The sequence below is a fragment of the Podarcis filfolensis genome (genome assembly GCF_964270895.1).
Source record: "Podarcis filfolensis genome assembly, chromosome: 4".
NCBI classification, from domain to species: Eukaryota; Metazoa; Chordata; class Lepidosauria; order Squamata; family Lacertidae; genus Podarcis; species Podarcis filfolensis.
Window position 1 is genome coordinate 33,356,313 of NC_139607.1, and position 25,484 is coordinate 33,381,796.

General features: G+C 45.5%; 2 protein-coding genes across 3 annotated transcripts in view; one reads left to right on the forward strand and one right to left on the reverse strand.

Moving 5' to 3' along the window:
- The first annotated feature begins 150 nt into the window (after positions 1–150).
- On the forward strand, positions 151–18,149 carry CHST7 (carbohydrate sulfotransferase 7). The gene is made up of 2 exons (XM_083610769.1): positions 151–2,425; positions 13,891–18,149. The coding sequence occupies exons 1-2, from the start codon at positions 904–906 to the stop codon at positions 13,893–13,895; spliced, it is 1,527 nt and encodes a 508-aa protein (XP_083466895.1). The 5' UTR covers positions 151–903; the 3' UTR covers positions 13,896–18,149.
- A 1,491-nt stretch (positions 18,150–19,640) lies between these two features.
- The window catches only part of SLC9A7 (solute carrier family 9 member A7), a 50,656-nt gene continuing 44,812 nt past the window's right edge, over positions 19,641–25,484 (reverse strand). For both annotated transcript variants that reach the window (XM_083610683.1, XM_083610682.1), the window contains 2 exons: positions 24,762–24,867; positions 19,641–21,488 (listed from right to left, as the gene is read on the reverse strand). In XM_083610683.1, coding sequence (XP_083466809.1) covers positions 21,246–21,488; positions 24,762–24,867 — 349 coding nt within the window. In that variant the 3' untranslated portion in view covers positions 19,641–21,245. The remainder of the gene's footprint in view (positions 21,489–24,761; positions 24,868–25,484) is intronic.

Genomic DNA, 25,484 nt, shown 5'->3' on the forward strand with positions numbered 1-25,484 from the left:
GGCAAATTCCTACATTGCAAAACTTACCACCGCACCGCTGTCCATACAAGGTAGGAGGTCACCTTCAGAGAGTGTGAGGAGCCCAAAGTCACATCCACAAGCAGGGCTTTGAACCCGGGTCTGGTCAGCACACACACACACAACCACTGGCTCTTACCTGTTATGATTTTATGGTATATTGTTTTTAAACAACGGAATCTGCATTGAGCATTCCTTATGGGGCGGAAGGGAGGTTGAATGAATGAATGAGCACAACATGGGATGAGACTGTGGCGACCATTCTCTCCAGGCGCTGCACTTCCCTCCTTTTTCTGTTTTGTTTTGAATGGGCATATGGAGCCATAAAGGGAAAACGTGCGTACAAAATGTCAAACTCGCTCCTGCTGCTTTCCACTGCAGAGGTACCGCGACGGCTGACAGCTATTTTGCAAAAAAAAATGTAGACGGGAGCCTCAATGTTAAATCACGAGGACTAGTTAAGGGCTCCGCCATTGAGTCTTCGAGTCCTCAGGAAGTGTCAACACTCATCCCGACCCTGCGCGCCTTTGTCTAGGATCAAGTTTGGAAGCGCGCAGGCTTAGCAGCCTGCAGGTTCTCGGGAGCGAAAGCGCACATGCGCTCAGGAGGAAGAGTGTTTGGGCACCGACCCGCTTCCAGACCGACCCCATCAGCGGCGGCGGCGGAATCGACTTGAAAGCAAGGCTGGCTGCCGCTTTCTCCTCACACTCGCCGGCGTGTGGGCGTGTTTCTGGGCCGCCGCCTCCTTCGCTTTCCTCCGCCTCTCCAAGTTTGTGGCTGTTTTTAAACAGGCAGCAGCCTCCTCGCTCGAGTCCCGCCTCAGCAGCAAGCGGCGGCGGCGGCAGCGCCCTGGGTTGTTCCCCTCAGGAGTGGCCGGAGAGCGCCATGAAGAGCCGGCGGCGCTGGAGGTGGCGCTGGGAGCACCGCGGCTTCGCGCTGGGCTTGGCGCTCTACACGCTGCTGCTCCTGCTGCTGGTGTCTTACATGCTGGACTACGGCGCCAGGAGAGGGCGCGCGGGAAAGGAGCAGCCGCCGCCCCACCGCTGCCCCGACCTCGAGGAGGCGCTCGGGGACTGGCCGTGGGAAGGGCAGCCACCGCCGGCACCGCCACCGGGAGAAGCCGCCGCTCCGCCCGCGCCCAGGCACGAAGCGAAGAAGAACGAGTCTGAGAACTCGGACGAAGCCGGCCCGGGGAGCCGGGCGGGCGGGAAGCGCCACATCTACTTGCACGCCACCTGGCGCACGGGCTCGTCCTTCCTGGGCGAGCTGTTCAACCAGCACCCGGACGTCTTCTACCTGTACGAGCCCATGTGGCACATGTGGCAGGCGCTGTACCCGGGCGACGCGCTGAGCCTGCAGGGCGCGCTGCGAGACATGGTGCGCTCGCTCTTCCGATGCGACTTCTCGGTCCTGCGCCTTTACGCCGCGCCGCCGGGGCCCCGAGACCCGCTGGCGCCCTTGTTGCCCGGAGGCGGCGGCGGCGGCGGCGTCAACCTCAGCACGGCCAGCATCTTCGGCTGGAGGACCAACAAGGTGATCTGCTCCGCGCCGCTGTGCCCCGCGGCGCCCCGGGCCCGCTCCGACGTGGGCCTGGTGGACGGCGCCGCTTGCGAGCGCAGCTGCCCTCCGCGGGCGCTGCGGGACTTGGAGGCCGAGTGCCGAAAGTACCCCGTGATGGTGATCAAGGACGTGAGGCTGCTGGAAGTGGGCGCGCTGCTGCCGCTGCTGCGCGACCCGGAGCTGGACCTGCGCGTGGTGCAGCTCTTCCGCGACCCGCGCGCCGTCCACAACTCGCGCCTCAAGGCCAAGCAGGCGCTGCTGCGGGAGAGCATCCAGGTGCTGCGGAGCCGCCACCGCGCCGCCGAGCCCCGGGGACTCCCCCGCCGCCCCCCTCCGCTGCCCCCCTTCGCCGGCGGCGCCGCGGCGGCGGCGGCTGTGGCCGGGGTCCACCCTCGCCAGCAGCACCGCGCCGATTTCTTCCTGGGCGGCGCCCTCGAGGTGATCTGCCAGGCCTGGCTGCGCGACCTGCTCTTCTCCCGCCGCGCGCCGGCCTGGCTGCGCGCGCGCTACACGCAGCTGCGCTACGAGGACCTGGTGCGGGAGCCGCGCGCCCAGCTGCGCCGGCTGCTGCGCTTCGCCGACCTGCCGTCGCCGCCCGCGCTGGAGGACTTCGTGCTCAACATGACGCGCGGCGCCGCCTACTCCTCCGAGCGCCCCTTCCACATCTCCGCCCGCGACGCGCGCGAAGCCATCCACGCCTGGCGGGAGCGCCTCAGCCGCGAGCAGGTGCGCGAGGTGGAGGCGGCCTGCTGGGAGCCCATGCGCCTGCTCGCCTACCCGCTCAGCGGCCAGGAGGACGGCGACCGGCAGGAGGCCTCCAGGGGGCGCCCCAGCCCTCCTCATCCAGGTAGCCTCCGACCCACCTCCGGTCCCTTCGACCCTCCCTAGGGCATCTTTCTCCCTCAGGGGCGAAGAGAGTGAGGCGGTTTGCTACTTGAGTTTGTGGTTCTCTAGCAGGCAGGCATTAAGGCCTCAGGAGAATTGCCAGGGGGAAAGGATAGCTGCCCCTGTTGGGCCATGGGGCATAGGTGCCAACTCCCAGGGGAGCTGGGTGCCCAAGCACCCACAAAATACCCCATGAAGGGGCCGGGCACCCACAAATTTCAGTGCCAGGGCCATGCACGCTGCATGTCACCCACGGCCACTGGCGCTCCTGGCATGGGGAGAGGGGTGTGTGATCTAGGGCGACCTGTGTGGTTCAGATTTTCATTGCTGATGTCTGGATTTGGTCCCATCCACTTAAGGAAGAGGGTTAATCCCACTCTGCAGAAAAAGGGAGGAACTGTGCCACTCCAAACATTTGTCTAAGTGCAGGAATATCTCCTTTCCTGTTAAAACTCTGTAACAGTAGTGTGCATCCAGGCCTCTTTACCTGCAGTAAGGTTCACTAAAAGGATTGGCATTGGTAGACTCTTAAAATGGATGAAATGCACACCGCCACCCTGGATCTCTGCTTTTTGTGAGCTGCCTTGTTCTTTTTCTGTTCGCACCAGAAGTTAAGTCCACTGAACGCAGTTCCACTTAGGCTGCAAGGAAATTACACTGGCTATAAGGCAAGTCACGTGACCTGAGAGATAATTGGACGGTGCTGTGCACCAGCCATTCATCACAGGTGGTCGCACCAGGAGCAGCCAATGTGATGTTGTCTGACAAGGGATGTATGTACGCCATACGTTGGATTTGCTGCTCTGTAACATACTGGCTTTATTTCTTGTTTAAAGTATTTCCATACCATCGTTCAATAAAACTGATCTGAGAGCACCATTAAAATGTCACAGCAACAAATACACACAACAAAACAGTTGGAAGATGAAACATGACCATCAGCAAAATCTAAAAATGTATAGAGTTTAAGAGCCTGAGAATGAAAAGGGTGGGTTTTTTTAAAACCTGATTCATGAAAGAAAGCAGTGCTGGTACCAGGCAAGCCTCCCTGTTGAGGCAATTCCACAGATGTGTGCAAAACATCACCTCTCTTTTTGGTTTGCAGCTGCTTTGCCATCAGCAAAGATGGAACAGAGAGGGAGAGGGAGCAGGAGAAAGAGAGAGAGATGAGCTAAAGGTATGGGTAGGATGGTTCAGTTAACTGGGTCACAAGCTTTTTAAGGTTTTAAAAGTCAGGCTTTGAAATGAGCTTGGATGCAAACTAATGCAGCTCTATTGATGGTGGTGACACAAGATTCACATACACTTGCCAGAATTATATTCTGTAGTAAACAAAGCTTCAAGTCTGTCTTTAAAAGCCGACCCACATATAATTCATTTTACAGTAATCCAGGCAGAATTATATGCAAATCAGCATTCATTAGTGAGGGGGAAGCACTTTGCACCTGCACAAAGGGGGAGACTGTTTATTATTGTATATACGTGTCAGAACTAACTGGGCAATCCTAGCCATGCCTACTCAGAAGCAAGCTGAGTTTTCCCAGGTAAATGGAGTTGGGATTACATCCTTAACTCTCAGACATGCCGCCCCAAGCCCAATCCTTATGCACGTTCACTTAGAAGTAAATACTCATCATTAGGCTGCAGACTGAGCACAGTAAATGAGAAGATTGGGAGGAGCACAATATGCTCCTCAGTCTAATAGTTAAGGCAGAGGTTTGAGAAGAAAGATCAAAGGTTGTTTTAAGAGAAAAGGGCTTGTGTCCATAGCTCCATAACTGATTAGTGCAGTGTCTGAAACTAGTTCATGCTGTGCAGGGAAGTAAGTCCCACGGGTTTCAATGTGACTCATAAGTGTTCATGCATCATATTGCAGGCTGAATTCACTTGGGGAGGGGGGAATGCAGATCACACTTTGAAGTTTTGAGAACAATACAGCAAAAAGCAAACTAACGCGTATCTGTTTCCGAAAAGTTGAAAGCCATACTGCTGGATTGGTTGGTGCAACTGAGTAGGAGAGAAACAGTGTAAAGAAAAAGTCTATAAAAGGCAGATACGCTGATCCTATTGAAATGAGTAGTAAAGCTCACACTGAACTGATTGTTCCTTTTGGAAACAAATTTATGCTGCTGGTGACATTTGTAATGTGAAACTGGTGTTTTCACCTGTGACACTTTTTTCTACCCATTGGTGTAGGTGGTATAGCATAAGACAGTATAAAACTGTGTAGGTTATGAAACAGTCAGATAAGGGACAGGGAAACTTTTGCTTGTGTAGACCCTCAGTTAACATTTGGTTACATTGAGGTTTGGAAGGAACTTGGCAGTTAATAAAACATCTGTGGGATTTATGTTTTTGGTTATTGTTGTTTAAAAAAACTTAGTTTCTTTGGAAAAGTAAAGATTGTAGGAGTTTCGTTTGTTTAATAGAGTCTTACCTAGTATGAATTTGTCAGAGAGAGCATATATTTTAATGTATAATTAAGTAAACTACTTAGAGATGTTGGTGATTGGGTGGTATATAAGCCCCATTAAATAAATAAATATAAGTAAGTAACATCATATTGAATGAATTGTAAAGACTACTGAGAAACAGAGTATCAGTGAAGCTGGTGGCCATGATTCATTTCCTTCAGAATAGGCTTGTTTTCAGGGGATCCATGGACCCTCAAGGGGAAAGAGCTAACTTCCCCAGCTTCCTGACTGATGCAGAGATTTGCATCCTATTGCTACAACAACATCCTCTCAGATTTTAAATGCTGGCTGGCATACAAACAAATCCAAATGCTTCCTAACAGTTTCAAATTAACCTTGGCAAGCTTGGTGAGAAAGCTTTTCCATTTGTGTAACTATTGCAGGCTAAAATTTGAATTGATGCAGTTTTTCTGGGTGAAACCCTAGGGTTTTTTGGGGGGACATTCTAATAAACCTGCAGAGGGTATTTAAGGTTACAAACCCATTTTATATAGCTGCTACTTTGTTACAGAAATGAGACCAGGAACCTCAAATAAGGGATTACCCCGGATCAAGAATCAGCCAATGCATTAAAATTGCTGGGAAGAAAAATAGCTGAGAAATCACTATTGCCACCATTGTAGAAGGAAGCTTTGGAACCTGACTGTAGTTTTTTATTATTATGGTATAGTATGTTACACTACAGAGAACATCACTAGATCCAGTTATGACTTTTGGCAATCCAATTCTGCGCATGCTTATTTAGAAATCTGCAGTTACATGCGCACATAGAAGTGAGCCACGTTAAACTCAGTGGGACTTGGTGATTAAACATGCCTAGGGTCAGCTCACCCGTCTCTTGATCCCTGTGGAGTTTGTCTCCGAGCTGGTGTACTGAGGCAGGATTGCAGTTAAGGGCTGCAAATTTCACAGTGCAATCCTCGATCAACATCTACTCGGAAGAAAGACCTCATCAAATTGAGTATCACGGATTCCCAGTAAGGTGTGCGTATAGGATTGCAACGTTAGTCAAGTTAGGCTAAAATCATAAACACAGCTGAAGAGCATCTCATATGATGAACTAAAAATCCTATAATTCACTGACAGCCATAGATAGATAGATAGATAGATAGATAGATAGATAGATAGATAGATAGATAGATGGCCACCCTCGTCACAAATGCAGGCATTGTGGGTGAGGAATCTGTGTTGCCCCAGATGATGTTGGGACGACAGCTCCCACAATAAAACCTGAACATGGCCCTTGCTGGCTGGATCTGATGGGGCTTTTAATGAATAAATTAAAGTCCACCAGCATCTGGCATGCCAGGTACAAGAGACTTAACAACAGCTGGAGGACCCCCCCCCCCGGCCCTCACTTTGACAGATAGTAGAAGCATTAAGAAGGATAGAAACATCCCTATTATTTTTCACTTCGGTATGATTTGAGAAAAACAGGGCAGTATCTTTCCATCTTATAAATCGTTATAACATATTTGAAGCTGCTTCTGTTCTCCCTCATACAAAGCTCTTCTAGCTACTACCAGAGTGAGGAGAGGAGGAGGAGGAGGAGGATAATTTTGCCCTTCAGGCAACATCTGCTTGAACACTTGCATATAGATGATCAGTAGCATTCTGGCTTCCTTCCTTCCTTTACTTTAATCTGATCCTGCTACAGTGTCACGCTTTCTGAAAACACTGGTGTGTAACTTAAGTTCCTCCAAAGAAGGCATCTGTGTTTGCTGTGGTATGGCAGCGAGAAGGCATTTATTTATTTCATTGCAGTGGTGGCCAGACAAGTTGTTTATATCACCCGTAGCCATTTAATGTAATGCAAAAGGCTATGCTTGAAAGATGGGAGTTGCCATTCATAGTGGGAAACTCCCCTTTCCTTTCTTGGGTAGTATAATTATATTTTGGATCTCAGTCTTTCAATGTGTTTCCTGCAACGCAAGCATATAATATATCTAGAATGATTGGGTATTAGTGATAGCCACTTTTTTTTCCGCAGAAGGAAGATTTCTACAAAATAATAATGAGAAGCTGGTGTATAAAGTGGCAATTATGCAAAGCACATTAAGGAGGGTTTTTTGGGGGGGAGGGGGGGAGAAGCAATTACTGAAGAGGGATTATGGCAAGTAGCTGAAAGGGCCCTATTTACATGCTTGAAACAATAAATGCACTGTAAATCATTCAAGTGATAATTTTGGGGCTCTGAGAAAAGAGAAAGCTTTGCAGGGTTGTCACAATACAGCTATGTCCAAGCCAACAATGTTCCTGCCTTGGAATTTGCTAGGTTTCTTTTTTTAATTAAGAAACAAAACACCCATAAACATAGCACGTTTCACATGCGGTCTCTACATTGGCATTAAAAAATCCCCAAGAAACTCAATTTCTTCATTTGCTAACAACAAATGAATGGTCCCAGTTTTTCCACATAAAGGCATTTTGCCATCAAGATTTTTTTTGTTTATTTGCAGTATGCATTGTTTGGAGAGCAAACTCCTTTTGTTTTGTTTTTGGGAAGTGCCCAGAATGGTGGTGGTGTGGTGCCAAGAGACTATTGGGAGGTGGCCTACTGTGATGTGAGGGGCTAAGAATACATTTGCAGCTAGAACTTCTAATGACCTCAGAGCTTAAGCAAAAGCAGTCCCTTTGCAAGAGTGGGAAGTGCGGAGTTTTAAGAACAGCTGCAGGAAAAACCATAAAATCCCAGGGGCGTGACCCACAAAGCTTGTATTTAAGGGTTGAGAGACAAAGGAGATTGCGCCATATAAATTGGGATTCAGGACACAAGCATCAACACCCCTGAGTCTTGAAACTATAGATTAGTGCCAAGAATCGGGCATATTTAGCTGCTTAGGCAGAAATTTGGCTCAACATGTTTCCATTGCCTCAAATGTCTTGAAATAATCACCAGGAAAAGCTTTCTGAAAGCAAGAGAAATAAAATATTACTCCTCTTAAGGCAGACCCGTACAGAGAGATGGAGCAGCAGCAGCTGTCAGCAGAATGTGCTGCTTCCTACATTTTTGCTTCAGGTAATTGCTGTGATAACAATAATGATGAAAGATCTTAAACACAGGGGAGGCAGCTGCATGAAAAGAATCTCAAAAGCATATTAGCACATCCACCTCTCATATGTGGGTGTAGTCCTACCAATATTAAAGGTAAAGGTAAAGGTACCCCTGCCCGTACGGGCCAGTCTTGACAGACTCTAGGGTTGTACGCTCATCTCACTCTAGAGGCCGGGAGCCAGCGCTGTCCGCAGACACTACCGGGTCACGTGGCCAGCGTTACGAAGCTGCTCTGGCGAACCGGCACCAGAGCAGCACACGGAAACGCCGTTTACCTTCCCGCTATAAAGCGGTACCTATTTATCTACTTGCACTTAAGGGTGCTTTCGAACTGCTAGGTGGGCAGGAGCTGGGACCGAACGACGGGAATATTACTCTTGTGGAAATGGTAATGTCAGGATGAGAGTGATTGAATCAGAGAGGTAAAATCTAGAAACAGATCCGTTCCTGTTCAACTTCAGATGATGTTACTGCATCCTAGACAGGGCTCACTCACATAACCACCTTAGATCCGTAGGGCTGTCCTCAAAACATCCTAACTGTTTGAATGTACCGTATTTTTTGCTCTATAAGACGCACCAGACCACAAGACGCACCTAGTTTTTGGAGGAGGAAAACAAGGAAAAAAATATTCTGAATCTCAGAAGCCAGAACAGCAAGAGGGATCGCTGCGCAGTGAAAGCAGCAATCCCTCTTGCTGTTCTGGCTTCTGTGATAGCTGCGCAGTCTGCATTCGCTCCATAAGACGCACACACATTTCCCCTTACTTTTTAGGAGGGAAAAAGTGAGTCTTATAAATACGGTACCTTTTGGTTTCCAGGGTTGAGCTTAATGTAGCTGTTCAGTCTTGCCGGTCTTATTACTTATTAAATTCTGAGAAGTGGCTGGTGCGTTTCATAACAGTAAACAAAACAGGATGCTGTAATTTGGCACTGCATTACTAAAAGGATAATGCTTGCCCCAGTCTGTATATGAAAGCAAAGTTCTGTGCGTGTTCTTCATATAGATGTATGTCTGGATCTGCATGCTCCCCCTAACAACGTCACAGTATTGAACTGATTGGATGCACTTTTTGATGTGCCCAAGCATGCAATTATGCAGAGAAAGTGACCTACTGCTAGTCATTATTCTGAAAGAGTCATATACTCATAAAGAGGAGGATTAATAATGGTAATAGGTCTTTCCCATTAGTTGATTCCTTAATGTCCATTAATATTCTTTCCATTGTCCTTTAATCACTGTAATGTAGTGCCATGTTTTCATTCTCCACTCCTTAAAGTAATGAGTGTTCTTAACATTTTCAATACTGCTCATGCTTTTGACTTGGCAATGTAATGATATTTCCCATATATCACCTTAAGCCATTTGGCTGCTGCCCATAGGCTACTTCACTTGATGATAGTTATCAATAACCTTAAAAAAAGAGAATATTATGTAGGCTCATGCTTAAACCTCTGCTGATGAAATAAATGAGACTTGGAAGTGCTTTAAGGTTTGCAGGATGGTCCCTGTTAGTCTTTTATAGATAAACTCCTCTCCCCGCTGCTCTGCTGCAGTAGCTGTCAGTGCTGCCGAACTTAAGAATGATGACAGATTAGTCCAACTAGGCTATTTCCTCTTCAGGCATTAATGTGGGTCAGCCTGTGCCCCTTGACACTCATGCAAATCCTTTGCCTTTAAAGGGTTTAACTAGGTGTAACTGAGCTGGATGGAGGAGGAGGAGGAAATCCCTTATCCAACACAAACATACACACAGAGGGAAAAATAATTAAACTCCTGGTGGCTAATAAGAGCAAAATCTTAACCACCTTGCACACAAATTTACTAATGTTAAACAGCGTAAGTAAAGAGGCAAAGAGCATTCCTAGAGCTTCCCTTTTACTTAGCAGCTCAGCGGAGAAAGACTTAAGAGAGCAGAGTTGGGTTGGTTGGTCAGACTAGGACCTGGGAGATCAGGGTTCAAATCTCTGCTCAGCCAGTCATTGCCTCTCAGGATTGTGCGGAAAGGAGGGGGTGGGAATACCCATCTTGAACTCTGAGGGGGGAAAGGTGGGCTCTAAATAACTAAGAGTCCGCTTGTTCACAGTGCAACAGTCAGGAAGCATAGCAGGCTCTCTATCTCTGCTTTCAATTTTTAATTGTCCCACTTTAGAATTTGCTAGGCAGATGTGTTCATTAGGGGCTCTGCATTGGCTTTGTGGAAAGGAAAGCTAATGGGAAGAAAGTGCTTTCCTTATTGCAAAACATTGGAGTGGATTAATGCCCTCCATCCCCGCAACACAAATTTTCAGCCACTTGATTATTGTGGAATTAGCTTAAGCACAGAGTGCAAAACGCCTTACAGCACAATCCTAACTATGCCTACTCAGGAATTCCTATTGAATTCAATAGGGCTTGCTGGCAGGTAGGTGGAATTAGGATTGTAAAACTTAAAACTGCAACCCTGTACTCATTTACTTGAAAGTAAGCCCCACCTGACTTAAATGTAGGCTTTTATGATTGTGCGGCTAGGCTCTCATATCACCCAACATATGATGAGCAAAATAAAATGAATAAATCAGAATTACTTAAATGCATGGTGGTTTAAATTCTGGTTTTTCATACAATCAGCTTCTGGATAAAGACTGGGAACAGGTGATAGTGAAAGGTGTGTGTGTGTGTGTGTGTGTGTGTGTGTGTGTGTGTGTGTGTTTAAGGAGGTGGGAATCAGTGCCACAGGAGCAAAAAAACTGTAAAACTATATCCACCTTGATATCCAAGAAGAAAAAAACCAAAACTTAAAATCCTTACTTATATTGCCAGAGTGCTCAAACGTTATTGTTTACATTTCCTCCTATCATATAATTGTATGTGTGCTTTGGATAGTTCCTTGGCTGGTTTGGTGTGTCTGAAAGAAATTTCAAGCTGTGTCTTGTGCCCCTGGTTTCACAACAGGTCAGCCTGATTAACCTCATACTGTTGAGAGTGTCTAGCAAGGTATTTAGCGCCAGGAAACCACTGAAGTGTTAAGCTCTGACGGTGACCTATATTCACCCAGTCCCCCAGCAAGACTGAGCGAGGCTGAGCATACCTTTCATCTGTTTCCTAGCTGAAAATAAATTGCCCAATCCTTTGGTTTCTGTGCACTGAATAAAAATACAGAATTTACATGTATGAGCAGAGGGCTATCTTCCGCCAATAAGAATTCCATACCAAGCAGATATCTAAATTGGTTAATTTCCACAGGGTGTGTGTGCAGTATAGGCTTTAACATCCCTCTTCAGCAAGAGCACAGAGGCTGCATTTGCCCCACAGTGCTTGGCTTTTAAATTTATTTACCTCCTCCCTTTAAGATCACGGGTTACACATCACCAAACACAGAGGACGAAAGATGATATAGCTTTGCACGAATTTGCATATGCTGATATATATATATAGGCAGAAATGCAAATTTGGAAATCATTTCCATAATGCAAACAGGAATTCAGTGCGTTTCACTGCAGTGGGGAAGACTGTGATGAGACACACGTGTTCCTGCTCAGTCTGATGTCAAGATGCTAACCATTGATGGGCAGTCCCAAAGGTCCTGGCGGCTGCTGCTGCTGCTGCTGATGTTGTATCTTTAAAACTAGGCAGGCTGTGTGGCTCTGACCTCCAATGGAAAGGAATGGCCAGGGAGGCTGCTGGCCATTGCCCTCTAGCATCGACTGCCTGAGATAGAGCAAAAGGGTCATACCTCAGTTCCAGAACGTCTGCCTGGCATGCAGAAGGCCCAGGTTAAATGCCTGGTATTTTCAGGTAGGGCTGAGAGACATTCCCAGCCTGAAGCCCAGGAGAGCTGCTGACAGACAGTGCAGGCAATGCTAGGTGGTCTGATTCAGTATAAAGCAGCTTCCTCTCTTTCTCACACTGCCTAAGGGTAGGGCTGGCCCAGCAGCTCAACAAGAAAAGTTATGGAAACGGTTCTTTCCCTTCTCCTTTTCGTCTCTGCATTCTTGCTGATTCTGCTGCTTTTGGAGAACTTAGATAAACTCACTCCTTACTGGAAGCTGCCAGAGCTAGCTGCACCGTGTGCAAAATTAATGTGGAAAAGTAGCCAAATGGACTGCCATAACATGAATTTTTAAAAGCTTTCTCTCTTTAATATAGTATATGACCTGGGGGAAAAGAAAATGAGGAGGGTTTACCTGTAACAACGCATTTAAAGAAGTCCATTGTGCCTCAGTAACCATAAACAAGAATCAGCTGTGTTTTGTCCAATATGGTTTCCATTTGAAATAACCTTACCAAACTAAGACGTTCCCTTCTTCCCTATGGATCAAACATCTTTGATAAAAATAAATATTTAAGTCTTTGGGGTTTGCTCAGCTTAATTCAATCTTCCTCAGTTCTTATTTTCACAGTATCATCTTTCATGAAACGTAAGTCTAAGAAAAGTGTTACATTATTTGAACTAGCCTTGATGCTGGTTTCTCAGATAAAAAAGATAAGTTTGTTCAGGCTCTGTTTAACTCGGTGGTTGCGGTGGGAAATAGGTGAGCATGAGGTCATGAACATATGTATGATTTCGCACAGGCAAACTCCTTGGTACCCAGACCTACCGTTAATTTTAATCTAAGCCTTCCCAGGGCCCTTTAATATTGCTCAGAGAATGCAAACAACTTTATTCTAAACAGTTTATGAGAATAGAAAAGATAATAGCTGGCAAAACCTAGGGTGGGGAAAAAAATCATTATTGGAAATAATAGTTTCTCTTGTTGAGCATTACTGTTTGATAAGTTATACAGTGGTACCTTGGGTTACAGACGCTTCAGGTTACAGACTCCACTAACCCAGGAATAGTACCTCGGGTTAAGAACTTTACCTCAGGATGAGAACAGAAATCTTGCGGCGGCAGCAGGAGGCCTCATTAGCTAAAGTGGTACCTCAGGTTAAGAACAGTTTCAGGTTAAGAACGAACCTCGAGAACGAATTAAGTTCTTAACCCGAGGTACCACTCTATTGATAATCTGATCATAGCTGTCTGCTTTGGGGAGTGATTTCACCTAAACCCAGTCTTGTACTAAAGCAGCAGTAGGGAACTTTGAGTCTGCCCACCAGGCCTCTTAATCTCACCCCATCACTCTTCCTAAGCTACCCCGCTTCCTGTTTCCTAACAATCTCTTCCGCCATGCCTTCAAACTACTACCACTGCATTTCTTCTCTGTGCACCGAGAAATAACCTCCCGATGCCTCCCACCCCACAGTGAGGACACAAATGGAGTTGGGAGATACAGGGAGAGATTTCCCCCCTTGTATGGCCAGCTTCTGCCTTTTCTTAAGTGCAGAGCAAGGGGGACGCCAAGGTGTGTGGGTGTTTGGCCCCATCCGCCACTGGTATGCAACCCATGAACAACCCCACCGTCACACAAGGGAATTGTGAGGGGTAGAGGCAAGGTTTTCCGCCCCTCTTCTGGAGACAATACCTGACAAGCAATAGCACCTCATAAGTGATTCTTAGCTGACTGCAACTATATAAGGACTGACAAGTAGATTAAGTCTTTGCTAGTGTACAGCATACACACATTGAAATTAATTACCATGACCAACTTAGGTCCATTAATTTCACTGGTTCTGCTCTAAGTAGAACTTACTAAATTGTAGTAACTCTGCCTATATTGTTGTCTGCTGCTATATTGTTGCCTTAAACCAATAAAAAAACAACAAAAATAGTTTTGCTGATGTTATTTAGCCCTGGTAGGCATTAGTTAAAGATGGAAAACCCATTTGCCTGTTGGGATATAATACAGGTTAGGCTCGGGAGAATGTAAGGAATTGAGTAGGTATGTGCTTGCACCGGTTTATTTAAAATTTATGCACTTTGTTGCTGAAGTTATCTTCTAACGCAAGTATTGGGGTTGTTTTTTCTCAACTCCTCAGGCTAACTGGCCAGCGGTTGTCCCGTGACAGAGGACATGGAAGAGCAGCTGTGTATTCCACGGACACTGGAAACTTCAGTGAAATGCAGCTTCTACTGTAGGTTCTGCCTGGCAGAATGAATACTGGCTAGCTTTAACGAAATGGACGTTATTGTGATGAGGACCTCCATACGGAAGGTTACATGGTGCAATATGAATAACTGTAGCCCTCCATTTGTGGAGTGCCTCAACTTCTTTCTTTCATCTGCCTGTGTGTTGCCGATCGTAAGTGCTACTGTTTCCTCCAAGAGACCTTTTTTTTATTTTTTAACTGTCAGTACTTGGACTACTGTTTACCACATGAAGTTAAAATACAAACGAGTGGTGTTTTGCTTAGGGTCTCTGGTACTGTTTTTAGAATCCTAAGTGTCCTGATCATTCCATAGAGGGAAAACTTTAGCTCAGTGGGTTGGATTCAGGTTTATTCATGATTAGAGCAAACCTCTGAAATCAGTGTAACAAGTTTGTCATGGGTGACCAACTTAGACCTTTCATTAGATCTACTTCAAGCATGATGAGTAAGCCTAAATCCAATCAAGTATATAGACCAACTTGGGTCTTCAGTTGTTGTTGGACTACAGCTCCCATCATCCCTAGCTCGCAGGATCAGTGGTCAGGGATGATGGGAACTGTAGTCCAACAACAACTGAAGACCCACGTTTGGGAAACCCTGTTCTAGACTGAGGTTGACACTCAAGAGTCCTGCCTAGAGAAGGTATATGGTAGACTGTTGAAATAAGGTAGTAGCTTTCGACCTATTCAGATGTGGAGGCCAATGTATCTACCACTCATTTTTTCTGACTCTCATGCTCTTTTTATTTGACTGTCTCATTTTGTTAAAAAGGTTTAACATAAAAAATGGGGCTGGTCACCCAGGAAGTGAAGATTGCCAGTGATCTGAAGAAACTACACACACATGCATTGTTTCATGCAGGCTATATATAAGATACAGGAACTTAATTTATTTTGAGAACAAAATATTAGGCTGTTATCGAACTGCCAAAACACACAATATTCCCCGACATGCTTATTTTTAACTTTAAGAAACATTAGAGGAACTTTGGGTGGTAGGAACTGAAACATTGTGGTGATTGTTACTAGGCTGTGTGCCTATGATAGAATGCTATTACTACAAGTAATTGGAGATGAGAGATGTAGGTTGTGTTTGAACTGACCCATAAGTGAACTTTATAAATAGACTTCCAAGTTAGAGGGCCAGCATTCTAATCCAATATTGAGAGACTTTTGTTTGAAGCATATATTTAGTGCTTGATTTGTGCAAACACAGGTATGCTGCTCAGAATATTAAGTACAGCTTTCTTCAGAAGATTAGTTTGCAGTATACTAACTTTGCCTCTCTGCCTGTTCCGTTCTCGCCAAGGACCTTGGTTTGGGGTAAGGTGCAAAAAGTAATTTTTAATATGGAGGCGTAGAAGTGGGCATCTTTTCTCACTTTACTCAGCTTCATTCTAGAAGTGTTTTGAGCCAACTTGTACAAAACAGAGTCAGGACCAGGCCGCAGTAGGTGTATGGCATCCACAACCTCATGACTAGCCTTTTCACTTTATTCACAACACTGTTTAAAAAGAGTGGTAACTACCAACCTTTTAACAGAGCAATATATACCTCTGTTATGGGAGAAGAATAGAATTGTAGAGCTGGAAGAGACCACAAGGGTCCTGCTGCAATGCAGGAATCTTGCACAATGTGGAGGCAAAATGAATTAGGATTTGGACTGGATAAAGGATAGCTTTAGCTGTGAGTCCTGCATATTTACACTTGCAGCTGTTCTTTATGGAAAGCACCACTTTGTTCAACAGAGCTTACTTCAAAGTAAGTGTGTTTACGATTGCAGCCATAGACTTGTACCATGTAAGGGTGCAACAGATATTAAGCAAACCCGTATTTCAAACCCATACACGGGGAATCTTAATCTATTTGACAGATCGGCTCAAGTGGTGCTTGTTCTCCAACTGGGAGCGCCTCATTTATAGCACATGCCACATATTACAACAACATAGTTTAGTTCCGTCTTACATTATAATGAGTTTTGAATGTGCTTTCAGTGCACATTAGCTTCTGACTTAAAACCAATGAGGGATAGTTCATGTGGCCATCACCAGTAAAGCCTTGTCTGAATAGGAGTAAAACATATAAAGACAGATAAACATCCATTTAAGAACATGGCATTTAATTCTCTCTGCTAGAGTTAGGAGGACAGTGAAGGAAGGAAACTGGGAGGCAATGAAGAACCTAAGGCTACAACACCATGTGGAGTTTCCCTTCCACTCAGCTGTAACTGTGGCCGTGTGGTGTTGCATCAGCCTTAGGACCATGGGAAGCCAAGTTTGAGGAAGGGTCATGGCCAAGTTGGAAGAGCATCTGCTTTGCACGCAGAAAAGTCCCACATTCAGTCCAAGACAGACAAACCCTGGAGAGCAGCTGCCACTCAGTGTAGACAATACTGAACTAGATGGGGCAGAGGGCAGACTCCATATAAGACAAAATCCCTGTTCATCAGTACAACTTGCTGGGTAATCTACCTCACAGAGTTGTTGGGAGGGGTGGAAATTGGATGGGGAGAACCCAGAGCTGCCTGGCACTAAGGGAGGGAAACAGTGCAAATACTTTGTGATTTTCTGCTAGCGTATGTAACATTCCAGGGACGTGGGTGGCGCTGTGGGTTAAACCACAGAGCCTAGGACTTGCCGATCAGAAGGTCGGTGGTTCGACTCCCCGCGATGGGGTGAGCTCCCATTGCTCAGTGCCTGCTCCTGCCAACCTAGCAGTTCAAAAGCATGTCGAAGTGCAAGTAGATCAATAGGTACCGCTCCAGCAGGAAGGTAAACGGCATTTCCGTGCACTGCTCTGGTTCGCCAGAAGTGGCTTAGTCATGCTGGCCACATGACCCGGAAGCTGTACGGCGGCTCCCTTGGCCAATAAAGCAAGATGAGCGCCGCAACACCAGAGTCAGTCACGACTGGACCTAATGGTCAGGGGTCCCTTTACCTTTTTATGTAACATTGCATGCATTTCTTCACCCTCCCATGCTGCATCAGTAGCTACTAGAGGATGGGGAGGGGAACTAACACCGCATACCACAACATATGCATTTCCATTAATACACGGTACAGGGTATTGGAAGGGGAACTTGACGGAAGGTTGTTATTTGGGGCAGTAGCTGCAAATAAGTGTCCAGTTTGGCCCTTATAGGCAGTGCTGCTAAATAAGCCAGTAGCAACACAATAACTTTTCCAAGGCGCTTACGGCTTCTAAAAATGCAAACGAACCTCTCACTGCACTATCTCACTGATGAACAAATTGCATGGGAACTCTTCTTTCACTTTCAAATATACGAAAAAAGGGTTCGTATATGGGGCTTTTTACACAGAGCACATTATGGGCAAGGCTTGGCTGGATGGGGGGAAATCGAGTTTGCGGGAAACCATTCAAATATGAAAAGAGCAGGCCAAGTGTTGTTGGCCCCCCCCCCCCGAACACCTGATAAATGATTAAAAAGGCACTTTGCAAAAGTCAAACTGCACTTTAACAGAGCAGTTTTTTGACTACAGCCATACCTTGGAAGCTCCTGCAGCCAATCAGAAGCCACGAAGCCCCATCAGACGTTCAGGTTCCACAAGAACGTTTGCAAACCGGAATAATCACTTCTGGGTTTGCGGCGCTTGGGAGCCAAAACGTCTGAGTTCCAGTGCGTTCGGGATCCAAGGTATGACTGTATTTACATGCAATGCAGTAAGTAAACTAGCTTTGGAACTGGCTTGTTTTCTCCCCACTGCAACCAATTAGAAAGACAATCATAAAAAATAAGCCAAAGAAAAACCAAAAAAGGAAAGAAAAATAGACCACCACCACCACCTTCTGCCTTGCCAGAACAAGCATGATAGGACTCTGAATTTGATGGTTCCTCTGCCTTTTCATTCTCTCACCCTCAACCCCTTTGGATTGCTCTGCCCATATTTCTGTAGGTAAATAGCACAGTGTAGTTTAAAGGGTCCATTTTTGTGAATTCTTGAACCGCTTGATCTCTGGATTACCTTAAAAGAGGAACTGCGCGTTTCAGACTTGCACTATCACATGCAGGGAAACTCAACTTGTATTAAGACCCTTGTCTTGTTTGAAAGCAATGTTATGTGGCACAAAATGTACACTGAAATAGAATAAGCACGAATAAAGGGCTTGTACAGGGCTCTCGCCGTCAAATACGACACTTCTTGCCGCTAGCCTTGTAAGACATGACTGCTTTCTGTCTGTGGAGGCGTTTTGCTGCTATACTCATAAAAATGTTTACAAGAGATAATTGGTTCAATTCCTGGCTTTCAGTGAACGTGCATCTTAGCATAAAGAACACAAGAGTGTATACGGGGGAGAGAGAGGAGAAAAACTACTTTAAAACTCATAGAATCATAGAGTTGGAAGGGACCCCCCCCCGAAGGTCATTTAGTCCAAACCCTTGCAATGCAGGAATCTCAGCTAAAGTATCCACGACAGATGGCCATCCAACGTCTGCTTAAAAACCTCCAAGGAAGGAGAGTCCACCTCCCCACAAGGGAGACAGTTCCACTGTCAATCAGTTCTTACTGTCAGAAAGTTTTTACTGATGTTTAGTCGGAATCTCCTTTCTTGTAACTTGAAGCCAGTTACCCTCCAGAGCAGGAGTAAACAAGCTGGTTCCCTCCTTCCATGTGACAGCCCTTGAGATATTGGAAGATGGCTATCATAATCTCATCTCAGTCTCCTCTTTTCCAGGCTAAACATAACGCAGCTCCTTCAATCTTTCCTCATAAGGCCTGGTTTCCAGACCCTTGATCATTTTGGTCGCCCTCCTCTGCACACGTTCTAGCTTGTCAACATCCTTCTTAAATTGTGGCTGCTAACTTTCTTGTAAGCACATGCCAAACCTAAAGTACATGAGATAGTGGGTTTTAAGGCTCGCTACAGCACATAGGGACACTGGTGGTGCTGTGGGTTAAACCACAGAGCCTAGGGCTTGCCGATCAGAAGGTTGGCGGTTCGAATCCCCGCGACGGGGTAAGCTCCCATTGCTTGGTCCCAGCTCCTGCCCATCTAGCAGTTTGAAAGCATGAAGTGCAAGTAGATAAATAGGCACAGTGGTACCTCGGGTTAAGTACTTAATTCGTTCCGGAGGTCCGTTCTTAACCTGAAACTGTTCTTAACCTGAAGCACCACTTTAGCTAATGGGGCCTCCTGTTGCTGCCGCCCGATTTCTGTTCTCACCCTGAAGCAAAGTTCTTAACCCGAGGTACTATTTCTGGGTTAGCGGAGTCTGTAACCTGAAGCGTATGTAACCTGGACCTGCTTTGAGAAAAGCACTGTGTTACTATTGGATCATTTTTTAAAGGGTGTTTGGGAAGGACCACATCCTTCTAAGGATGAGAGACACATACCATCACAGAAGGGATAAATGAGATCTGGCTTTAAAGGTGTTTTTTATGCACTGACTTGGATCTGAGCCCCATTGAAGTCAGCAAAACTTGTCTTGAGTAAACATGCACCCAACCAGGCTATACTAGTTCACAGGGTGTAAATGAAAGCCTGAATGTACTGTAGTCCAGATTTCTTGTATGAACAGGTAGTGCCGTTGATAGAAACGGAATAGCTTTCTTTAAAAACACCACAACGATCAACCTTCTTATCTGGAAATGAGTGTGCATAATCACAACAGAGAAGCAGAAGAGTTACAGACTTTTTATTACATAGACTGGGTTCAAATTTCATTTCTGCTTCACAAGCAGACTAAAAGAAAACAGCAAGTAAAAAATTGTCCTCATGGTAAGAAGAAAAGAACGAACGTTTTCTTAAATTTTCCTAAGCATTTTTCTTATGTTTCAATTACCAGGGTAGTCAGTTAAAAAACAACAACAGCCTACCCATTAAGAGTCGAAACATTGCATTATTATTTTTTTAAAACCTGTTTTAAGCTTCTTTTGAGGGAAGCAGCAAGGAACCACCTAATTGTGTCATGGGTGCCACTCATTCACAATTAGGACTGCCTGTGTTCTATTTGCAAACGAGCATCTCTGTGCCTTAAGCAAAGTCTTCCCTTTTCAGATTACAACATGATTTCTTTTCTTTTTTACAGAAAAGGCACTGCACTGTTTTTAATAGATCAGGTTCATAGTGCAATATGCCACTAACACACACACACACACACACACATGAACGAATGGACTTCTAACAGAGAAAGAGAAACACTTTTTGTTCTGATGCAAGCATCACATGAAGAGCTTTCACTTATGGCAGGCTCATTCATCCTCCTTGGTTAAGAGAATCGTAGCTTAAATCCAGACACCATACAGCAAGGATGGAGCATCTGTGAGCTTGCAACACCTATCGCCCCTGACCACTGGCCATAATGTTTGGAGTTGATGGGCCCTGGAGGACAGGAACCCAAAACAGATTCCATCAATACTTCTTAATGTATAAGCTGCATTGCATTCATTCAACACTGTCTTCATAGTTAGAGGAATCTCACCACTGGTTGACTGATGCTTTCCTCCAAGTAAAGTCTAGGAGTTTATAGAACTAAGAGTTAAATTTTAAAAATTAGGTGGCGAACAGATCGGACTTTTTGCTTGTAATACAGCCAGAGGACTCTTAACAGAAATTCTCAATAAGAGATTAAGAGAAATGCACAGACTGCTTCTTTCCCCTTTTAGACACAGAATAATTTAATAGCAAACTTTACTTGCAAGGACGATTATAATTTTTTTCTTTCTTTTTAAATATCCCTTGAAATGTCACGGAGCTTTGTTTTTCAACAAGTCTCAGGAAATAAAACAACATTTGTGGGTGTGGTCACAACATAAAACATACACCTTTGCACCTACATTTCTTCAAGTATAAGTCAAACATTGCACCCTCTCTCAGTGATGACCGACCTCAACATCTCCTGCGCTTTCCAGGCTGAAAAGCTTTTAGTGGTTTCTCAATTAGTTTAAACCACCATTACCATTAATTGCCTCTTCTCACGAGGTGTGGCTCAGTAGAACAAGGCTCTTAAAACGTGCTACTTTTCATTTCAAGTATTCTTTTTAACAATAACCTGACCACTTTTTCACTTGTCAGGTATCTTCTAGACATTTGCCGGCATCTTGAAAGAAATTAAAGAGAAGAGATGGGGGGGGGGGGCAAGGGCATCTTCAGACCTTAATAAAACCACTTGGACAACAGGCATGAATTCAGTTTGATAAGCCTCTCTGCCAGCTCCGAGGCCTGCAGGCATCTTTGATCTTTGGGTGTTGGGGGTCTATTGCTGCATTTTTACCAAGCCAGTCATCATGCATCCAATGGAAACACTAGCCGGGTGCCTCTGCTCATCACCTCAGGCGCTTCTGTTCCCAGATCACGTTCCAGGGCCTCCTCTGAGCTGCTTTTTGTCTTCCTGCCATCAAGGCTGGTAACAGCAGCATGTGAACCCGAGGACCCGTTAGCAGTTATTGTCGTGTCCCCGTACGTCAGCGTCAGGTCGCTATCATTAAGGATAAAGTCAGAGTCTTCATCTCTAAGCTGCTCTTGGTTCTGCAGAGGAAAAACCACACAGATTTCCCAGTGTAAGTCGGTGCAAGTTACTAAAAAGCAAAACCAAAAATGCTGCGGATTTAAGACAAACAAGATTGTGACTGAAATCTTGAGCACAACTAACACACCGGTTATAAGCAATCAGCTGCATTCTTTTAGAAGTATCTTCACATTCAATAGCTCTAGAAAGAAGCAGTTTTAATGCAAAGATATTGGGGGGAGAGGGGTCACATGTGTCAGCTAGAAAGCTATGGACTGCCCATTTATCCTTTACTCTCATGCCTGCCACTGGTATGCAGAGTCTGACAACTTATCAACAATCTGATAATGCAGAGTACATCCAGCTTTGCTGAATTGTAGAGTTGGAAGGGACCCTAAGGATCATCTAGTTCAACCCCCTATAATGCAGGAATACGCAGCTATCCCGTACAGGGATCAAACCTGCAGCCTTGGCGTTATCAGCACCATGCTCTTAATAGCTAGCAAAGCCCAGTTTAAAATCAGCTGAAGCCAGAGCTCTTTGTCAACAGTGACAAACATGTTGGCAGCTCCAGCCTCTTTCCACACCTCAGGGCTTTCCCATGTTATCGAGTTTAAATGAAATTGTTTCTAGTGCCCACGCCAGAGTTTCTGACAGTGAGATGAAAGGGATCTAATGGCGTATAGAGCAAAGGGAAAGAGGAACCATTTGCAAAGGTAGCTTGCAGACTAGTGGCGCCAATGCAGTTCCAGGTAAAAAAAGGAGGCAAGTTAGGAAGTAAGTGGTTTCCTGAACAATTCTTTCCTTTTCCGAAGAGCGATTTGGGGAGACTTTCACACATTTTGGCTTGCCAGATAAAATATTCCTCCCCCTGCATGCTATCGCCAGGGGTTCTCCTGACTGCCCCCCAGAGCCAATTTTTTTTTGGGGGGGGAGAGGGGGGGAAAGTGCCACTGCACAAAGAGAAGTCCTAGTCCTTCTGCTGATGGGGCAGTTGCATTTTCCTGGACTAGACTAGATGATCCTCAGGGTCCCTTTCCAACTCCAAAACTCTATGAACACATGGTTCCTCCCCACCAGGAGTACTTTGCAATAAACAGGACTTTACCTCAACCCATGTTCTTCACCAAACATTCCCTTTGCTAAGTTTGGTTTATCCTAGAGCAAGCTATAAAACTGCAGCCAAGTGGGACACAAATACCACTTACAAAAAACACACCCCCAGCTATCACCAATACACCATAACTGATAGCGTTTCGCAGGATTATGCTGTCTTGAGGCGGAAGGGACAAGCGAATACTTCAGATGGAGCTCAAGTAATCTGAAACATTCTTTTGAAAGAGGCCAAAACATGGATCCCTGGGGACTTGAAAATCTTCCAAAAATAACCCTAAAACGGCCTCTCGGTTCCTTACTTCTCAAGTGAGTTTAAGATATGCTATCTGCAAGAATGTGTTTGTGTTCAACTTTTACTCATCCTGTTAAATATATATTTAAATATATCCCCCCCCCCGGATGCATTCCTGAAACTGGGCATGCTACAGTAGCCGCATGGACATTTTCCTTTATATTTTCATATGTTAACTCCTCAGGGTAAGCCCTCGGTGAAAGAGAAGTGTTTTAGCAGAACTGACACTTCAATGAAATTTTTAAAGTACTTAATCTTCCTCATTAAAGAAGAAAATCAGGGGCTGCAGTACAAGTCAATATTACAGGAATCCCGCAGCTAACGAAGGATTGAAACCTGTGCCATTTTCGGGACTAATGAAATCGACTCATGCAACTCAGTTCCCAGTCTGTGGAACGCAGTCCAAGCTAAATACTACCTGTGCAATTTAAAGCTTGTGCAGAGTTTTCCCCAGCTTCCTGTTAGTTTTGTGCATGTACACAAACAAACCTCAGCACGAGACCACAGATTTTGGCTGGCCTTGGTAGCCAGCAATTTTTGGCTGCTATCTTCTCCTCTCCCCCAAGCCTCTCGCTTTGCATTCAGATCTGCAGGTGATCAGAATCCACCTTGCTGCTTGGGAAAGCTTTCAAAAGCACAGTTACAAAGGAGTTCGCCGTGCCTTGAAGGCTTTCCAAGGCAGCAAGAAAGATTCTCATCGCTTTCAAGTGCCTTCAAATCCCGGCTGCCTCCCACCCACCGAAACATACCAGAGGACGGGTGGGAGGGGAAGAATCTGCCTCACTTGCCCTTCACAGAGCAAGTAGAGTCTCCTTCCCCAACTCTTGAGTTCTCAGCAAACTTTGAACCTCGCCTAGAACAGCTCACCAGTTAAGTCGCTTTTTAAAAGCTAAACACATAGCCATGGGTATGCTACATGACTGAATCCCAATCGCAAATATTTATACCGATTGTCTCTCAAATCCAATTGAGGACCTTAAAAACAGCAAGAACACCAACACAGGGATGTTGTGGAACTCCTAAAGAGCTAACAGAGTAGCTTGTTCCAAAGTTTCTCTCGTGTCACTGTGCAAATCGCACACAGCATCTGCTGAAAACGGTCCATTCTTAATAAGGTGGTGCCACAGAGGACCCAACTATCAGGGCTGGAGTCAGGTGCAGGTCAGCAATAAAACAATAAAGCAACTGAGGCCAGTGTAGTTGCCTCTTTATTCAAGGGAACAAATCACAGCTCACGTCTCAGAAACTCTTTCCAGGAGATCTTGCCCCAATGAAGCAGTTGTAAGGACCGAAGGCTTTCTAGCACTCCTTCCCCAGGAGCCTAAGGCTTTGCCTTCTTCCTCTCGTTCCTCTGCCCTCATCATTCCTCTCAGTGTTCTGGGAGAACGGGGAGTGGGGAGCTGGTTGCAACAGGAGGGGGAGACTCCCCATTTTCTTCCACAGCCTCTTGACCCCCCCTCCTCTCCAGCCTCTTCCCGCTCACTAAACCCTGTGGCTTCTCCCATTCCCGATACCTCCCCCCTTCCTGTCTGCTCCTTCTCCCTCTGACCACTTGCCCCACCACCAGTCCCCTAGGTCTGAGCCTTCCTCCCAGCCCTCCTCTTCATCCAGCCAGTCTTATGACGCCAGCATTCGGAATGATTTCCATATCCACCCAAAAGAATGGAAATCCATGTTCCTCTAAAAACCTACTGCACTCAGGTGTTCCTACGGTCACAAATATACCAACAGCAACATCTCATATGGCATTTATCGGAATGTATCAGAATACATGTTGCTTCTACTGCATTTCAGAAATGGAGGAGCACTGCAGTGTGCACCCAAGTTTTTTTCACTGTAGCTAAAGAAAACACTTTTGTTAACCGAACAGGGAAAACACACTGACCTCATAAACCTGGGGAGTCGTTAAGCAACGCGCTATCAAGCCGCACCAACTTGGAAGAGTCGTAACGAGCGGAGGGCCACTGTGTGTGAGAATGGGCTTGAGGTAACTTTTAATGCGTTGTTAAGGAAAAGAAACACGCTTTAGAAAAATGATTTTAAAAAAAAATACTTCTACCCCAATTCATCACTGCCATATTCATTTTTTTATATTGCTTTTGTAAACAAGTTTTTTTTTAAAATTAAAGTTTTCTTGGTTTACAAAGGTATGCGCAATGTCTCTTTTTTCAAGTTACATTTTCCATAGGTCAGTTTCATTTGCTGAGACATTAGGGTTACATTAGGAAGAAAAGGGGGGGAGAGGTGGAGGGGGAAAAGGCGAGTTGGGGTGGGGTCGGGAGGCGATGTTTCTAATTTGCTTAAAGTATGTGTGGGGTTTTGCGTCAGCGTTGTTTGTGTGGGTTCTCTGCTATTCGCTTGTGTTCCTTTGGTGGTAAGAGACATTGGGGTTGGCCTAGGGTGTGCTTGCTTGTTTGTGATTGGCTGTGGTGAACTTTGTTTTTGTGTGTGAGTGGGGTGGGTGGGTGTTTTTGAATTAGGTTAGCTATATTGATTCATATGCTGTTGGTGGATTCTTGTCGTTGTCTTGTTGGGCTGTGTATGTGATAAAAGGGAGCCATACCGGGGTGAAGCTATTTTCTTCTATTTGTCCCCGTGTCGCATGCCA

Excerpts from the sequence above, each read along its gene's own strand:
- CHST7 (XM_083610769.1), top strand. The coding sequence starts at position 904 with ATGAAGAGCCGGCGGCGCTGGAGGTGGCGCTGGGAGCACCGCGGCTTC.